At 37.3% G+C, this 20,728-nt stretch overlaps 1 protein-coding gene across 1 annotated transcript; it reads right to left on the bottom strand.

Annotated features, from left to right (window-relative positions):
* Window positions 1-1,124: 1,124 nt before the first annotated feature.
* Window positions 1,125-19,076, bottom strand: LOC139463944 (T-complex protein 1 subunit epsilon-like). Its single transcript, XM_071245408.1, has 10 exons — window positions 18,848-19,076; window positions 17,955-18,180; window positions 15,491-15,689; window positions 14,965-15,157; window positions 12,410-12,559; window positions 11,755-11,874; window positions 7,660-7,845; window positions 6,850-6,987; window positions 6,412-6,592; window positions 1,125-1,590 (listed from the first exon to the last, which is right to left on the bottom strand). Exons 1-10 carry the CDS (start codon window positions 18,950-18,952, stop codon window positions 1,469-1,471), a joined length of 1,620 nt encoding a protein of 539 aa, XP_071101509.1. The 5' UTR covers window positions 18,953-19,076; the 3' UTR covers window positions 1,125-1,468.
* Window positions 19,077-20,728: the final 1,652 nt, after the last annotated feature.

The raw sequence follows: 20,728 nt of genomic DNA, 5'->3' as shown, positions 1-20,728 counted from the left end.
CATACCACAACGCAGGGTTAGAAATTGGCACTAGTTCTATAGTCCATGCCAAACTGCCCAATAGTTAAGGTATCATAAGGACTAGTAGAAATTTGCCATTTTTAAGGGTATTGCTATATATTATCATTATAAGGACTAGTGGACCAAAAATGTTAGTTTCTACCACTGCAATAGAGACATTACACCGGTTAACTGAACAAGTTTCACCAAGAGTAGTGGGGATAAACAGATACCCACATAAAGGATGAATTATCTGACGAGTGAATGGGGCGTCATGGCTGCAGTTACTAAAATCCAGAAGTCCAGAAAGCCTTGGTAAGTCAAGATTGCCTCACCTATTGGCTGAAATTCAGCATTGTTCTGGGCTCCATTTGGAATTTTACTCTTTAGTTTGTAGATACGCATTTTTTGTGTTCTTAAATATGATAACTTCACTTCCGGACTAAACATTGGTCACCTTGATGTGAGAGGTGAGGTTTAACTTGCATCCAATATTATTGCACCTACTATAGCAATGTGCCTGCAGCCTGATGTGTGGGCTTCAACTAGTCCAGGCTAATGCCGCTTTTTATACTTCTAGCCCATTGAGAAACTACGTATAACAAACAGTATCAAACACCCCACTCAGACACAGAATACTGACTACAAGCCAACAAGAACTTGTTTTAGTCCCTTCTTGCCGAGCGCCGGACGCTCTACAACTAGACCACAGAGGCAGCCCTTGATGTAGGAGGTAATACTGAAGTGATGCAGGTCTGAAGATATTAGTTCAGTGAAACCCCTAAACACTGGCAGTGCCAACAAACCTAGAAACAGCCAGGTGTATCTTGAATTCTGACCCCGATCATAGATTTCTGGCAAGCCTAAGAGATGTCACGCTGCAGAGCAAATCGCAGAGGATTACACAGGCTACCCCAAACAGTGTATGAATAAATATGTATCATGGCAAAGCCGTGGCGATAACCCCATAAATTGTCCCCAACACACAATGGTCTCTTGTCACCCAGAACACTGCTAACAAGACCCCCAGGTATCAAGCAGACAAAGGGTACCAAGAGTTGTGTATAAATGAACATGTAAATTAATATTTTTGTTACAAGTCGTAAAGATCACCAACACACTAGTTCCTGTTTTTCTTTTAATCTGTATATTTGCTGTGAATGTTGTACAAAAAGACATGTATGTACAAAAAAGAAATCACACAATGTTTGCAAAACAATATGAAACAGAAGGAATAGCACTGATGATGCAGCTGTCACTTGACAGGTCCCTAGGCATAACATTATTCTCAATATTAATGACCAACTGGCTGGTGTTGGCATTTCAACATTCAGGGTGTTGCATTTCCAAATTCGGCAGGCAGGAATTTAGAGACTTGGCTATAAATGCCTGAGACTGTCTCCACGAGTAGTGGTAAGCGATGTCAAGTGAAATAAATAGATTGGAGTCCTACACAGTCCTGATATGATCACATTTCATTTGGTGCTCTGATGTCGTCGATCTTGAGGATCATCCTAACCAGTTGTGTGGCTAATAGCAGCTGCTGCTTCTTGGCAGTTAGGGTCTCAATCACATTCTGTTCCTTCATATCTGAAAATACAAAAAGAGATTGACATGATCATGAAAACCACCGTCTGAATAACAGACTTCTTAAATGTGTCCATGTTTCTTAGTAAACATTTAAGATCATAGAAATGGGGACAGCAAGATTACAAACTTAGTGTTTTTTGTACCGGTTCCATTACTCAGGCTACCAGACTTTCACAAAAGTTCTTGCCCAGTCAACTGAATATTCTCAATATGCATACTTATCTCTTCAAAAGTTGATTTATCGGTCAGCATGATCAGGGAAGGATGTATTTACCAGACAACAAAGATGATAATTTAAACCTTGCAGCACAAGTATGTAAGCAAAACGTTTCTCTTTCAATCATACACATTTCATACATTTGCTACCAGTTTATTACCACGAAAAGGATGACATCATTTTGATGCGTCAGACTTAGTTTCTCTCAGAAATAAATGCCGCTAGGGTAGTTTCATGCAATATCAAACGGTAATTCCATTTTCATCACAGAGAAACAATTAAAGGTAAAGTAACCTTAGGGCTGTAAGAAACCGCAGCGAATAAGTTATAACTCGACGTGTTTTATAATGCAGGGAAACTTAAAGCTACTCGTCAACTCGCACAATCCCCCAAGTTCGGTACAGTCACAGGACCCGTGAAGATCCGCGTTAGAATAGGTCTTCACCAACCCATGATTGTCGTAAAAAGTGACAATGCTTGTTGTAAGAGGCGACTAACAGGATTGGATGGTCAGGCTTGCTGACTTGGTTGATGCATGTCATCATATCCCAATTGCATGGATCGATGCTCATTACGTCAATCACTGGATTGTCTGGTCCAGACTATTATTTACAGACTGCCGTCATGTAGCTGCCAGAATATTGCTGAGTGTAAACACAGTCACGGTGGCTGGCCACACTGTTACTTTACTCCCAACATTGAATCAAGGGAAGGTTTTATTTGTGGGAAATGTAGTTGGACATGATCACTGATAATGTGTTCGTTCTTCTGCTTAAGTGAATTCTTTCAAAAAAATACAACCCAAAATTCAATAGCCAAGTTTCTCTCAGAAAGTTTTGCCGCTAGGATTGTTTCATAAATATCAAACGGTAATTCCAATTTTCATCATGGAGAAACTTATTAGTTTTGACAAGTGTACAGAAAAGCTGTCAGAATACATCATTTGAAATCTGCTGAGTCTACACTATGCTTAGAGTCTACTTAATTCGAACGAGACTCTTTCCTCACACTGCACGGATAGTATTCTCAATGAACATTTTCTCTGAGGATGAACAGAGCTCATTGTAGCCAGAAGCAAGTTGTTCATAATCAAGGATCATGATGAATCCTTAAGTTTTCCAATATATATTTCAGCTTGAATCAATACCAGTTGCCTTGACTTATGTCGGACATGGTTTTCATTGTATAATTTTGTTTTGTTTGTTGTTTAACCCCGCACTCAGCACTATTCCACCCATATGATGGCAGTCTGTAAATAATCATATCTGGACCGAAAAAACCATTGATTGATATCATGAGCATCGATCTACTCAATTGGGATACGATGACATGCATCAACTAAGTCAGCGAGCCTTACCAACCGACCCTGTTAGTCGCCTCTTAAGACAAGCATTGTCACCTTTTACGGCAAGCATGGGTTGCTGAAGACCTATTCTACCCCAGATCTTCACGGGTGTCATTATATAATTAATATAACTAGATATTAAATGGTTACTACTTTGGTTGTTATAAAGCTGTTCACAGCTCATACATTGTTGAAATGGCAACTTGTTCACTGTCACGGTAAATGGAAACAATGGTGGAAATAAAATCTTTTATATTCCATTTCTCTCAGAAATAAATGCCGCTAGGGTAGTTTCATGCATTATCAAACGGTAATTCCAATTTTCATCACAGAGAAACTTCACATTCTTTTTAATAAGGAATTTAGGAGAATGGCCTAATGGCCATGTAAGAATGTTAATTATGTATACGAGGTGAACTTTGCATATTGAAATTGAATGACATTGATTATTCACTGACAAAGGATCGTTTTAACCATTTTGTATAAGCCATCATGGCTAATGACATAAGTTGTTGCATCATCATCATGTTTCTTACAATATTATCAAGAATGAATGTTCAACCCGCATCCTATAGCTTAATGTATCAAAAACCCAAGCTTCAAATGAAAACCAAATTTTGATCTTTTACAACTTTGCTGTCATTAAGCTACTCATTACTAAAACATTGTCAGTCCAATCCTCCATACACAAGGCAATGTTAAATTGAAAGACAATCTTTCACATTTGTTTCCCTCATTAATTATTCATTAAATCATTAGTCAGTTATATAAGTTTCGGACTGCAAGTACAAAATTCTAGTACTTTTTCTATTGGTTGAGTCCCATCTGACACAGTCAGCAATCTGACCCACTCAGCCACCGAATCTTCCACAAAAAATGAAGGTGGGACAACTGGTAGTCTGGATCATGTACTTTGTGTACCATCTGATAAGTGTTAATTCTTCCATTTGAATAAATTTCTCTCAGAAATAAATGCAGCTAGGACAGTTTCATTGGTATCAAATGGTAATTTCAATTTTCATCATGGAGACATTGGACTGTCAAACAATGATTTTTAATGGATATTTTGCAACAATGCTAATTTAACATGATTATTACTATCATTAGAACAACCTAACATTCTGTGAATTAAATAAAAGTAAAACTGAACTCATTGACCAAAAACAAACTGATTGATTCAGTAATGATCAGAGACTAGTATTATGAACATTTTGTGCATTTTTTTAGATGCAGGTCTTGGATGTTTATCCCTTTGGCGTCACCCATCAGCATGGGTATCTTGTCGAGATGACAAATCAACTGTAATCAGGACACATGTATAGAGGAATGAGGTAATACACTTCAATAGCTTCAACATGTTCAAAGTTTGTGAATTACGTGAACCGATAAATTCAATACTTCCACTTTTGTTTCTCTCAGAAATAAATGCCGCAAGGATAGTTTCATATGTATCAAACGGTAATTCCAATTTTCATCATGGAGAAACGTTTTTGTTCCAACATCAACTTTATGGACAAAACCTTTGATTTCCCAAACATTTATGGTACTGGTCGTTATGATTTTTCCACATGTCCCATGGATGAATATAACTTTACATATCATTAATGTTCTAACCAAAAGGAATTAATGCAAATACCAATTGGACATTGTAAACCTTATCTTTCCTGCAAATTTTTATTGCAATGTCATAATTATTGCCATACACATGGAAAACATTTGCAAAGAGCCCCACTCTCCCCAAGGCAAACTATGTAAACATTATCTTTTGGTCATTTGAATATATGAAAATCTTAAGTTCACCGTTTGCTAATATACACAACTTAAACTTTCGATAGGGAAATCCCTAAATCAGATGTTGTTCTGTGTCTCTTGGAAAGATAAAAAAAATCTCCCTATCAAAAGGAGTAGTATACCTATAGTTATTATTCATAATGAATGTGTGACAGAAACCCATGCTTGCCGTAAGAGGCGACCAACGGGATCGGGTGGACAGCCTGCTGACTTGGTTGATGCATGTCATCATATCCCAATTGCGTGGATCTATGCTCATGATCTGGATTGTCTGGCCCAGACTCGATTATTTACAGACCGCAGTCATATAGCTGGAATATTGCAGAGTGCGGCATTAAACAACAAACATTCAGGTGTGATCTCCCGGAAGTATGCAGTTCCAACTGTATCTGATAAGCAATAAACATTATGTACTAAAGGGATACAATGCTGAAGGTCATTTCACACCTGTCGAGATGTCGTAACTTGTGCATGCCAGCCTTCGAAATTCACGCTAGCCCATGGTTATTTAATTGAGCTGACAAGTAAAAATCCATTGATAGTAGTGCTCATAGACGTGTAGCATTAAGCACTATAATTTGGAACCAGCTCTCAATTCTTCAATTGTGTGAAATTGGAACTGAATAAAACCAACAGAAAATGTAAACACCGTAAACACTGTATTGTTCAAGCAGGTCTAGCAACAAATACTTAGGATCAGTGAAATAAGGTTGACACTAGTCCTCGGGACCAGTCATAGAAAGAAATATTTAAGGTGGGCCTCCACGTTTCTCTCAGAAATAAATGCCGCTAGGGTTGTTTCATGCATTATCAAACGGTAATTCCAATTTTCATCACAGAGAAATTCACTCAGGGCCCTACTGATGTTTCAAGTGTCAACCTGTTCATAACTTTAAACGTGAACCCAAACATCAACTAGGCGTGGTAAAATGTAGTGAAATATGCGACTCCACTGGGGATTGGGTGGTTACATTAACGCGTGATCTGACTCATTTGTTGGTAGTGGGACCAAAACTGTGGTAACTTTATCTGTGCTGCTTCCTATAAACGAATTTAATATTGACTTGTCGCTACACAGAGCTACAGACTGTCCCATAATGTTTCCTAACAGACCCTGAACCCAAAACTGTATTGCACTTTACATGTTTCTGCAAAGTGTATGCATCCTGGTCTAACAATAAATGCAACATGATTAACTTTCTAAGACACTTGCATTAAAATATGTGTACTTTTATCCAGATCGTGCAACAATGTGCTTACTTTGCAAGTTGATAACCAGACTGGTCAAGATTATCTGATTATATCCGCCATTGCACTTAGTATAAAGATTATACTTTCAAATTGGTCCGCAAGTTGGCCAGGAAAACATGTTTGAGCCGGGGACTTAAGGCAAATTATACCATCTGGTATAAAGGCCTTTCTAGTCCAATCTGGTGTTCAACTTGTCGCAACTTATTTACCAACATACCATTTGTTCCTCTTAGGAGACAGTCGATTCCAAGCCTAGGGTTCTTCTCCTTGACTTGTCGAGATTTCACATCGGCTAGCGTGTGGATTGGGGCCTGACCACTGTTTTCTGCTAATGCTAAAGGAATGCTTTCCAAAGCTTCAGAGAAACCACGCACTGCATATTGCTCAAGAGTGGAAATCTACAAAAAACAAAACAATTATTAAAAAAAAATAATTCTCCAAACAAGCAAGAAATGCACTGCAACAGAAAATTTGATCATAATCAGCTTCATCATAATTAACACTCAACCTTCCTTTGATGAAACTGATCAACCTGCACAATTAGATTCTATAAACATTAGTCCATCTATGTCTGAAACCATAAAATTTGTGTCAACCGTAATTTCTACACCAAATACACAATTTCAGGACAACGGTAAGGTCTAGCTAGCCCTACCTTATCTGCAGCTTTAGACACAGCTAGTGAGCAGGCGATCTCGGGAGCACCACCTCCATACACAACACGGTTGTCTCGGACGATGTTTCGGATTACACACAAGGCATCATGAAGACTTCGCTTAGCTTCCTCCACAATCTACACAAACATAAAAAACAAAGTATTACAAGTACTTTCTGACCTTTTTGTCATACAATCAACATCTGACAAACTACTTTGAAATCAAGGTTAGTCAATGTTTCATCCTTATCAGTGTGTGAGACTCATTGAGTAAGTCTGACAATGGTTCGGGATGATTTCATCTGGCATGTTGTCTGGTCCACTCAGTTAATGGTGAAAACTGGCAGAAATTTGACATGCCAAAAGAGGAGACGTACTCAGATTAGAAATGACAAAGACATGTTGACTGATATAAACAGTGTTGGATTAATTACAATACAAAACATTTACCAGAACATGAATTGGGAATTTATCTCAACCTGATTAGGTGCTGATATTTGGCCCAGAGTATGCAGCAAATATCAATGAAATAAAATCCAAACTGCAACATAACATTTACCATTTCATGCTTTTATATTAATAAGTGTTATGGCTTTGTAAGGCAACTTGAATTTCACTGACAATAGTACTTCAGATTAGTTTAACATTATTGCACTGAATGCAATGTAAAATACCTCTAAAACAAGGAAACTGAAAAAAAAAATAGATCAAATTTTGAACGATTTCTCCTAATTCGGCTGGCAAGTGTACTTAATTTGGATTCCTAGATAAATCTCTGAACTCTCACAATCCCAACAACTTGACACTCACCATCTTATTGCCTCCCCTGATGAAGATGGTGACGGCTCTCGAGTTCTTGCACTCCTCGATGACCAACATTCTCTCTTTGGTTGTTCCAAAGTTCAACTCCTTCACGATGCCAGCACTTCCCAGCTTCTCAGTGGTCAGCTCTTCAAACCGTGGAACGATTCTTCCTCCAGTTGCTATGGCGATCAACTGTAAAACATGATAAAGTATGTAGGAAATGATACAATAAGTAAAGGAATACCACTGATGGATTTGAAAACTGTACTGCTTAAGCACTGGACATATGTGCAAGTCTTCAGCCCATGCATTATTCTTTGAATGACAGGATTCTGGGCATTTTCTTGTTTAGTCTGTTCAGGCGATTGTGTGCATAGATCTATTTTCAAAAATGGATAGATGTTCTATTTATACAATCATTAAGATTCCAGGCACTGTCTCCATACTTTGAAGTAATATTTCCAAAAGGTCTCCAACAGAGCCTTATTCAAGTTCTCTCAGAAATTAATGCCGCTAGGGTAGTTTCATGCATTATCAAACGGTAATTCCAATTTTCATCACAGAGAAACCTGATATACTTCTTAAACAATAAGTTTAAAGAATGACATGTATGAATGTTTATCATGCATATAACTTGAACTTACCCTATTAAAATTGGACTTAATAATTCACTGACACAGGATAGTTTCAACCATTTAGTATTGCCAACATCATGGTGGACACTAACAAGTTGTGGCATGTTTCTTACAATCTCATCAAGAATGACACCTCATTCTTTATTTTCATGTTTCCACATCCAAACTTGATTTCCAGGATGGTTCAAACGAAATGAAACCAGATTGATTTTATAAACCTTTATTTGCTTGTTATTAAGCTGCTAACTACACAAACCTTGTCAGCCCAATCATTCAAGAAATGAAAATGCACAAAATTCTGCTAAATCGAAAAACAATCTTTAATGCTATTTTCTCTCAGAAATATATGCCGCTAGGGTAGTTTCATTTATTATCAAACGGTAATTCCAATTTTCATCACAGAGAAACTGCATCTTTAACAAGTAATTGAAAATCAGAACGTGCGTAAACTGTTAATTACATGGCAGTTACATTAAATTTGAGAAAGAATCTCATTTACTGCATAACACCTATTTACCCAAATGTAACATGTGAAACCAGCTGTGTCTTCATGCTTCTTAACAGAATCTACTTCATTCAAATGGGAACCTTTCTTCGCACTGCTAGCTTTCTCAATGTACATTTTCTCTCAAACAGAGCTTAATGCATTTGCCAACAGAAAATCAATAATATCGTTAATGATATTTTCGCAGGATCAAAACCTCTTCATTTTACATGATTCTAACTTATGCCTGACTTGGTTTTCATTATGTAATTAACAAACCTAGATTTTAAATTGTTACTACTTTGGTTGTTAATTTGCTTACAGATCCTACATTGTTGAAAATGTCAAACTTGTTCAATATCAGGGGAAATAGAAACAATGGTGAAAATAAAATCGTTCAGGTTCCTTTCTCCCAGAAAAATAAGCAGCTAGGTTTGTTTCATTTCTTATTTTTGTAAAAGATAACATATGGAAGAAATCACACAGAAAGTAAAGGAACAAGAGTTTGCCACCAACGTGGCTATATCCCCCGCCCCTGTTGCAGAATTTATGACATAATTAAATCTAAACAAACCCTAACCTTTTTTAACTGAGGTGGAACTTGTCATGGAAATTGTAAAAAAAAGATGAGTTTGGAACCTCAGTCCATCTTGCTGCCATGGTAACGAAAAAAAGAAAAAATTCTAAAATTTCTAAATAGCAAAAGACACCAGTTCAGCATGTACATGACAGACCTGCAAAGTTTGATGAAAAAATATTGAATGGTTTATGAGTTATGCTCCAGAAACGAAACGTGACGTCCGAAGCCCATTTCTATATCCCCCGCCAACGAAAATAATACAATGGATTTGAAAAGTTTTCAGCCAATGGATATAATTCTCTTGGAATCACATGATTCAGGGCAATTTCTTTTCAGTTTGTTCAGGACATTGTGCATAGATCCATGTCCAACAAATGAGTACTTACTTCTAACAGGTCTCCAACATAGCCTTATTCAGTTTCTCTCAAAAATAAATGCCGCTAGGGTAGTTTCATTGATTATCAAACGGTAATTCCAATTTTCATCACAGAGAAACTTGAAATTCTTCTTAAACAATAAGTATAAAGAATGACATGTATGAATGTTTATAATGCATATAACTTGAACTTACCCTATTAAAATTGGACTTAATTATTTACTGACACAGGATAGTTTCAACCATTTAGTATTGGCCAACATCATGGCTGACACTAACAAGTTGTGGCATGTTTCTTACAATCTCATCACGAGTGACACCTCATTCTTTATTTTCATGTTTCCACATCCTAACTTGATTTCCAGGATGGTTCGAATGAAATGAAACCAGATTGATTTTATAAAACTTCATTTGTTTGTTATTAAGCTGCTAATTACACAAACCGTGTCAGTCCAATCATTCAAGAAATGAAAATACCATAGAAACAATGGTGAAGATAAAATCTTTCAGGTTCCTTTCTCTCAGAAAAATAAGCAGCTAGGTTTGTTTCATTTCTTATTTTTGTAAAAGATAACATACGAAAGAAATCACACTGAAAGTAAAGGAATAATACTATGGATTTGAAAAGTTTTCAGCCAATGGATATAATTCTCTTGGAATCATACATTTCGGGGCAATTTCTTTTCAGGTTGTTGAGGACACTGTGCATAGATCCATGTCCAACAAATGAGTACTTACTTCTAACAGGTCTCCAACATAGCCTTATTCAGTTTCTCTCAGAAATAAATGCCGCTAGGGTAGTTTCATATGTATCAAACGGTAATTCCAATTTTCATCACAGAGAAACGTTGAATGTTTAACATCGACTAAATGGACAAATCCTTTCGTCATAATGATTGCCATACTCATGGAAAACATTTAAAACAGGTCTACTCCCTCAAAGCAACCTACTCAATGTAAAAGGGATCCTCTTGGCCATTTCGAAAATTGATTATTCTAATTCAATTCGATTCAATCGCGTATTTGATGAATAGAACTGTATCCATTCATGAATTGAATTCGTTATTCTACAACTCTCATACTTTTTAATTTGACAGTATTGTGGTCACTGGTCATTGTCGCATTTGAGCAGATACTCGTACCTGGATAAGTGCAGTATATAAATGTATAATATATAAATGTATAATATATAAATGATAAACAAACCATGTCAAATAATTTATGTTGCTATTGTTTCACTGAAAATAATACAACTGCTGACTTGTTGTATTCGTGAATTAATATTCGTATTCTTTACCCTATATTTTTGATATGAATCATATTCACCTCAGTGTATTTGTTGCAGCCCTAGTATACTCCTATTTATTCTGGTGTGATCTCAGGGACGTTTGCTGCTCCAACTGTATTTGAATAGCAAGGAACCTTAGGTACTAAAGGGATACAATGCCTGTCTTCATTTCACACCTGTCGCGATGCTGTAACTTGTGCATGGCAGTCACTGACATTTACACTAGCCTGAGACTTAAACTGTGCTGACAAGCACATATCCAATGATGGTAGTCCTCAATGACCTCGTAGCATTTGAGGATGATCATTCTCAACCAGTTCTCAATGTTTCAATTATGCTAAATTGGAACTGAATAAAAGCAACAGATAATGTAGACAGCAAATATTTTTGTATTGTTCACACAGGTCTAGCTAAAAACACTGAGGACCTCTGAAATAAGGTTCACACTCATCCCCTAGAAGTGAATTTCTAAGACTGGCCTCCAGTTTCTCTCAGAAATAAATGCCGCTAGGGTGGTTTCATTTATTATCAAACGGTAATTCCAATTTTCATCACAGAGAAACTCACTCAAGGGGCTACAGATGTTTTCAATATGAACCTGTTTATAACTCATAACCTGCAAACAAATATGTCTTGGAGAATACATTGTGTAACACCAACTTTAAAATATCAAATTTTTCAATTGCATGAAATTAGCACCATCTCTGGTTCTATCAGGGAATGGAGAGTAATAATCACCTCGATTTCAGGCCCACCGACCCAACGAACAGCTGGTAACTGCTTCTGCAGCAACAGGTGGTTGGCCTCATCATCAAAGCCCCACTGGCAGATGACTAGATTAGCGCCCTTGTCCTTCACCTGCAAGCAGTAACTTCATATCAATACCACCCAAGCCTAACGTACACATTTGCAGAGGTCAACATTACCATTCCCTCAGAAAATATTGCCGCTCGGTTAGTTTCATTCGTAATCAATCGGTAATTCCAAATTTCATCATTGGGAAAACACAAATATATATCGAAACATCCTAACGTAACACCAAAATACCCAGAGTTATTACTGACATATCAAGTTTTTCAGCAATATCACCCCTGGTGACAAGAAATGTGTCCACACTTAACCCACATGGGGATATACAACCCAGGCCTTCAGCATGTTCAGTGTGATGAGCAAATGCTTTTACAACTTGGCTACTCCACCACCTATACAGCGAGCGAGTGGTTTTATGCCACTTTTTGTAATATTCCAGCAATATCACGGTGAGGGACACCAGAAATGGGCTTCACACATTGTACTCATGTGGGAAATCGAAATCGAACCCGGGCCTTCAGCTGGATGGACAATTTAACCACTAGGCTACCACACCGCCCCCATACAGATATCGGATACTTACAGACTGAACCATATCTTCAAACTTCTTTATTTCATATTCCCTAAGCTTCTTGTAGTCCTCTACGGACTTGACATCAAGCTTGTGCTTAGTCTTGGGCTTTGGGGGCTCAAAGGGACAGGTCAAAATGGCGATCTTGGCATCCTTGACCATCTGGAAGAACATGTTCACAAACCATCAGCATTTCATACATTATCGTTTAATGTGTACTGTACATGAACACATAACTATTAGCAATGTTTCATCCTTATCAGTGTGTGAGACTCATTGAGTAAGTCTGACAATGGTTCGGGATGATTTCCTCTGGCATGTTGTCTGGTCCACTCAGTTAATGGTGAAAACTGGCAGAAATTTGACATGCCAATATATATATAATCTAAACAGTTAAAAATCCCAAGTTAGATGTACAAACTTACAAAGATAATATGCAACCAATTCAGGATACCAGCTAAATACCACTAGTCAACAGCTCATCAGTTCTTATTACATAGCTGTTGGTAGAAATAAAGTTGTCCTTGATGGTCAATATTTTGGGACTTATATTTACCTGATAGACACAATTTTTATGGATAACAACTTCTTTAATACTGTAAAAGGCGACGTTTCGGTATAGATCCTTATACCGTTGTCAAGCAAGACTTGTCATCCGTCAACTTCTAAGTAATGCCTATCAAACATTTTATATTTATATTTTTTTCTAGTTGTATGAAGTAACTTTCAATAAGAATAAAAACGTCATTTTGACTGATCTTAATGGTTTTCTTCATGTTCATTGGCTTGTTATGTTGCAGTGCTGATTGTTCGTGGCTAGAGATTGACTGAAGCACTCATACAATATCTCATCACCTACCTGCCCCAGAAGTGTCCGTTGACCACCTCTAGTTATACAGTGATAGAAACTAAACGCTTTAGCCCTCTAGTCCTTATAACATAGCAAAAGTCTTTGTTTAGCATAAGTGATGACTAATATCTGATTTTAAAGGTGAGTGAGTTGGGTTTAACGATGATTTTAACAGTATTCCAGTTATATCGCTGCGTGTCGGCTTAATGTGGGAGGAAAGACTGAAGTGATGCAGGTCTAAGACATTTATCTCTTTGGTGAAACCCACGAGCATGGGTATGGTGCTGACAAACCTAGAAACATAATCAGGGTGAACTGGGATTCGAACCCACACTCAAAGGTTTCTGGCGTGCCCAAGGGATTCAACTCTGCACAGCAAATTGTGGCACCTTAGACGACTTGGGTCACCCGTGCACCCTCTGATTTTAATGAAATTGGAGAGAGTGTGTCTCCAACACCATAAACGTTAAATTTGTTTCTGTTTAACGCCGTAACGCCGTAAAAAATTCAAGTCTGAACCACCACACAAGCCAGTGATTGACATGATCATAGATCCACGCAATTGGGATACGATAACATGCAACAACCAAGTCAGCAAGCCTGACCACCCGATTCCGTTATCCGACTCTTACGACTAGAACAGTTGCCTTTTACGGCAAGCATAGGTTGCTGAAGAGGCTCATTAATGTGGTCTGTGTGGCATGGGAAGTGCATTAATCATGTTAATCTTGTAATATCTTAAAGCAGTGTTAGAAATTGGCACTAGTCCTGGCCAAATTGCCCAATAATTAAGTTACCTTGAGGACTTTTAGAAAAAAAATTAAGGGTTTTGCTATATGTTATCATTATAAGAACTAGTGGACGAAAAATGTCAGTTTCTACCACTGTTAAAGGAGTTTGGAACTTGAATAGAAATTGTTAATTGATACAACGTAAATGTCTCATCCTTATCAGTGTGTGAGACTCATTGAGTAAGTCTGACAATGGTTCGGGATGATTTCCTCTGGCATGTTGTCTGGCCCACTCAGTTAATGGTGAAAACTGGCAGAAATTTGACATGCCTTGGACACAACCACCCATGTAATAATTTGAAGTTTCAAATCTCATTTGAAATTTATTAGATTTCTAAACATCTTACCTTTCACCAATGCCTACCTAGGGCTTTGCTCTGTAGATGGATATTCATCAACCACAGAAATTGGCACTGGTCCTATAGCCCTTGCCAAACTTCCCAATAATTAAGGTATCATAACAAAAAATGGTCACCTTTATTCTCAGCATTTGATTCATAGCTCTCTGTTAATTTTTTTAAGAGTATTGTGCCACTCTATGCAATTCGAAATATGTCTGACAGAATACTGTATCAATCTACATATCTGGGAACAATAAAAAAGTTTTAAAAAATAAAATAAAAAATAACGTTGAACATTGGATGTCATATGTTCTTAAATAACTTAAGATATTTTCCACAGTTGCAAAGCAACCATAATAGTAATCTTAAAATTCAAAGACCGAAAACATTCAAAATAGTACAGTTTAAATAAGGCCATTGAATGCAAAAAAAAAATAATTAAAAAAATTAAGGTATCACAAGGAAGAGTAGCAATTTGCCATTTTTAAGGGGTTTACTATATGTTATCATTATAAGGATTTGTAGACTAAAAAGGGTTAGTTTCTACGGTTTGTTCCTACATCATCATGGTAAGACATAACCTACCTTGGGCATCTGTGGATGGCTCATATCCTTGTCCACTATGACTCCTTTGACCAGCATTGTGTCCTCCAGCTTTCCTCCAACTTTGCTCTCAATTTTGATCAGCTCGAAGTCCACATCCTTCCTGTCCAAGTCGGCAACAGACATGATTGCATTCACTGCAATTTCTGCCATCTGCCGGTGGCATCGGTTTACACTAGGAAAGAATAAGGAAACTATTGCAGTACATTACCAGTTTTTACAACAGAAAATTTGCAGGAAGTGTGAAATTTTACTTCAGTCATATTTCAGCCATAACACAGCATCCTGTCACAATTAAATATGTCAAGCATACCAGTGGTCGATAACAGAAACAAAAATTCACAGGAAAAAGTGGTATGACACATTGGAACTGGACTTGTACAGTCAGTTAACTCCCTTGCCTTGGGAAGAAGCGAATAAGTGGCTAATGTTGTAGACCGTCCCTCATTGACAATGGGAGTAAACAAACTGTTCAAGCTACGTCTGTTTTTAATCTCTAAATAATTACATTTTTGAGCCAAGTGTTGTCATTGCCAGTTTGACAAGTGGTTCAGATTCTTTGAGATTCACACCGAATGTCTCGCTTATCCTATTCAGTTCCTCTACTGCCACATTAGCTGCCATCTCATAACCATCGGCCACACGGATCGGATGGATGCCGCGGTCTAGAAGTTGCTCAGCCTGCTCCAACAGAGCCCCTGCTAGCACTGCAACAAATAAATATACAAATGCAAAAGTTTGGTTTATTTGATATAAATTGAGAAATAAACAACAGAACTAGGTCTGCAAATCGATAACAGCTATGAATCAACATAATTTACATGATCAAGCGGACTAACATGTTGAACAGTGTAAACAAATTCGTAAAAAACATGCAGAAAATATCCCAATGACTGTTGTCATGTTCATCTTGACATATATCATCAAAATCTGGTGTTTAGGTTCTTTCTATCCCATGTAATGTTTATACTGATAACCGATTCCAAGATTATCATAAAATGTACGCTATCTCTGCGTAAGGTGATATCATGCTACTCATACAACAGTGTACAAAATAACAAGGTATTGCAAAACACAAAATCTGCAACATATGACCCTCTAAAGCTTATCAGGTAACCAGTTTGTGATATCTAGTATTATTCAAAGCAAAACCATATTTACAAATCACTGCAATCTGAGTTTTCACAATTCTCTGGACAACATACGGGAAAGTTCTTACATGATGCTGATAATATGGGAGGTTTGGAAGTAGCCTGCATAACACTTTATCATGCACACTGATGGGTAAAGCTTCTGCCCATTAACCCTGCCTCAATACTTTATAACCGAGCTCCAGATAAGCTGCGTATCTGCGTAAAATACGCATCAGAAATGCAGAAATACAATAACTTGTGCGTATCATCAAAATATTGTGAAGTAACCCTGCGTATTCTATTACAAATCAGCAACTTATTTTGAAATTATAAACAGGCATTCCGTCAACCTTGCCGAACTCCATGATGACCATGATGACAGTTACATCATGATCATTTGCCATCACATTTTCTTGTTGAAGTATCGTGGTATTTTATAGTCCTATTAAGTTCTCAAACCCACAAGATACCAGTTTGCAGGGACTAGATGAATAGTGTTTATAAATATTTAACTTAAATACCCAAATGTGTAAAAACTAGTGGGTAACAGAAATTTGAACACCCAGATAGAATTACTGATACCCAATGATTTTAAAATGCATGGGTAAAATACCCACAACACCAAAAGCTTATCTGGAGCTATGTTATAATCATAACCACTGGCCAGAAGTATTAACAAGAAGACTGTTAACACTATCCCCCACCTTGGGGCATATTAGAATTTTGTTTGTTCATGTGTTACTAGGTCATCGGCCCACAGTTACATTTGTATTACGATGGACGTGATGTACACAGATCTTATTGGTCTGACATTAGTGTACTACGAAGTGACATCGCTTGATAGATATAGATAGCTAGACTTTTGATTAATTTACAATCAGTTGTAGACATAATGATATTAAATTTTTGTTTGGTCGGATATTCACAATATTTCTGTGGTAAGTGATCCATCCGTAACTTCTTGTAACCGGATCGGCACTAGGGTTTATTTGTCATCGGAAGAGATGGTTAAATGTGAAATTACTACACGCAAAAGGCCACTTCTTTGAAAAAATTAATATATGGCACCAGTTCTCGATCAGTCTTGACAAGTATCTCTTAAATAATCTATCTTCAGTTGTTTCTGAGAAAACTTGTACCCATTGCAGACACTATGCACTTTGCATGATAACATTGATCAAATGCCGTAACTGTATGCTCAAAATCTAAATACATGTAGCAAGTGTCTCTTAGAAATCTTGCCAAGTTTCATTCATGTAACGTCAATAGTTCCTGTGAAAACTTGTCCACATTGCAGACACTATGCACTATGTTGAAAAGCTTGGAATAAGGTCAATGTAAAAAAAATAACAAGTAATGACAATTATCTCATATAAGCATGCAAACTTTCATTAATGAGATTTCAGTAGTTTCTGAAGAAACTTGTCCCCACTTCACGCAATATGCACAAAGTTGAAGAGCATGGAGCATGTGGAGCCAGGGCCATAACTCTGTAAAAATGAATTTACAACACCAATTTTCGAACTCATTTAAGATCATGACCATTAAGATTAGTGTCAGTGTAAAATGTCATTTCCCCTTAACTTAAATAATATTTGACAAAACTTGTCCCCTTCCAGAAGCGGAAAGACAGGCGACAAACTCTTCCAATATCCCCCTCGCCACTTCTTGGCAGGGGACAAAAATCATCTGCCTCAACTCAGGCAAATCTTGAAGCAGATGTTACAGGCAGAATTCTTTCCCACTGATGCAAAGACATTACTTTTCAGTTAGTGGGAAATCTGTCTCAAATATATTCATTCATAGTAAATAATTCATCCATAACATTAACACACATACCAACAACCCCGGTGGTTCCATCTCCAATTTCATCATCTTGTGACTTGGATAATTGTACCATCAACTTTGCAATTTGATGGTCAACATCCATCATGTCTAAAATGGTGGCTCCATCGTTTGTGATTGTGAGGTCCCCATCTGGAGACTGCATCATTTTGTCCAGACCCTTTGGGCCCAAAGAAGTCTTCAGGATGTTTGCAACAGATTTTGCTGCCAAAATGTGAGACTGCAAAAAGAAAAGACCATAACTGATAAACGACACAGACCATGTTTAATGTCACAGTCAGCAAAATTCCAGCCCCTTTAGGGTATCCAGTAAATTATCAAGTTGACCAGACAAGTCTGCGATTGATATTATGACCAACAAACCACACCATAGGGTAGGTTGTCATGCAATTATACCCGATCCATTAAGTCATCTCTTACAACTAACACGCACAGGTTGCTGGGGACCTATTCTAACCGGAATTCCCACATGGTGTAATGGTAGTTTGAAGCAATGCAAAGCACAAACTAAAAGAATCTACTAGAAGTATCACCTGTTCCTGGTCTGAAAGTGTAACTAAAGCACAAAACTCAAAAGTCTTAATGCACAAAAGGGTACAGCAGTTCCATATTTCATTGCATTCTGTGGAACTGTCTTAGTCTGGAATACTAGTTGAGAACTTTATGCAGTATACATCTATTCTTATTTCTAGATGACTCCTTAAGCAGGAGATATGTTCAGAGACTTCTCTGACAATGAAATAAATAGTTAGGACCAATCACGAAAAGTTAGGATGCTGTTCACATACTGCAAAATGTGTTCAAGTAACAATTACAATCATTCCACTGACACTCTTGTCGTTCATGACTATACATGTCTAGGCAAAATAAACTTTCAGAGCAAGCACCTTGTGAGCCTCAATACCGGATAACCGGCTCTTGGATTCTTCATCTTTCAAGATAATGAATGGCCGTCCATATTCATCAAACGCTATCGACCCTCCTCTGTTCATTTTGACTGGCGACAGTCAAGGATGCAACGGCAAGCTGTAGATTCGGGATGGATTACTGACACATGGATATCTCACGCTTCTAGATTCTTCCCGAAATCAACATGGAGGACAAACTCTCGTTCAGAACGAGAAAAGCGCCGAGATTCCCTCAAGTACTATCCTCGGCACAACTGTTAACATACATTAGGTTTATAGCTGCGCGGGTGAGTGATTATGATTTTACACCCTTTTAATGAATATTTCAGCAATGTCACGGCGGGAGCCACCTGAAATGGGCTTCATTGTACCCATGTGGGGAATCAAACCCGGGCCTTCGGCGTGTCAAGCGAACGCTTCAATCAATAGGCTTCCCCACCGTTGCCCACAGGAGGTATGTATTTTACTTGATAACGTTATTATGCAAGCATGCATTAAAACAGTTGAAGCAAGAATTGATTTCGGTTAACGAAATGTCAGTGTTTTATCATATTACAACGAAACTTGTACACACCAACTGTCTGAAAGGAAAAAGTATAGAACACACATTGCCAAACGTCCAGCACAAATATATAAACATTTGCATAATAATCGTAAACATAATCAAGAGGAAGTGTAGTATGTAAAAGGAATTGTTCTTGATCCAAAAACTGTTTCAGTTGCTAGCGGTGTCAGTTTGAGCTGACACTGTTGCCTGATTAAAAAATGAATTTTCAAGACAATTTAAAAAAAAGAAAAGAATGTGTGACCCTGATGGGCTTCCGTAGCAATAACATATTATGTTGATGTTTTATAAGCATAAATAAGAGATAAATTCTTTTTTTTTTAATAAATAGCTGGGCAGTGGGCACTCCACAACAAGTCCTGAAATGTCCGATTCCAATCAGTTAAAACATCACGGTTGAATGACTGAACCATTTAATCCGCTTGGATATACTGAAGGTATCAATAATAATTATTGTGACATACGCAAAATCACCTGATTGTCATTAGGTCTTATCAACACAGACATCTTTCCGAACCAGAGCCAATATTAGATCTCGGACATGGAAACCCCAGGATGTCAGTGACGAATTTCATCAATATGTATTCTTTTTATGAGTTTAGCTGTTGAGAAAAAGACTAGAAGACTAGATTACAAATGTAATAAATATAATCAGAGTAAATAAAACTAAACCCGTTAGTATGAAACTCTCTGCGATCTACGAGAGAAAATTTATGGATATCAACATCTCTGTTATCAGGATCACAACATTTCGGAGTATATGCTTTCTCCTTCGTGAGGCGAATGAATGCTAGGATGCAGACAGCATATATACATACACATGTGAAAAAACAACAATAGTAATCAGATAACAGAGCTGGAAACTTAACAACATAAACCATTCTAAGGCTGATCTACGATCTGATATCACTGACAGTAATATAACATACCTGTAAGGGTAATCCCGACTATTTTTGTATTAACATCACGCATTATTTATCTTTGCAAAATGTATCAAAATGACATCTCTTGGATTCATTTCATTTTAATATGTTTTCCATCCCTTTTTTGTTAGATACAGTTATTACCATAAAGAAATTCCCATAAAATATATAACAATTTGCTAAGTTAGAGAATGGTTGGACGAAAACCGTTCCTGCGCGGGTGTTATCTACGATTTCAAATAATTAACCAGTGGCTATGGTAAACCAAAGCACATTGATACTTAATTGTGAAGTATTATTATAGTACGGACTAATGTCTTATTTGCCATGATAACTAGTCTTGCTACATAAAACCTTTTCCTGTGTTGCACG

Source organism: Haliotis cracherodii, unplaced genomic scaffold (assembly GCF_022045235.1).
Source record: "Haliotis cracherodii isolate W230 unplaced genomic scaffold, xgHalCrac1.p SCAF_16, whole genome shotgun sequence".
In the NCBI taxonomy this organism is placed as follows: Eukaryota; Metazoa; Mollusca; class Gastropoda; order Lepetellida; family Haliotidae; genus Haliotis; species Haliotis cracherodii.
This window is presented reverse-complemented; position numbering and strand designations above follow the sequence as displayed.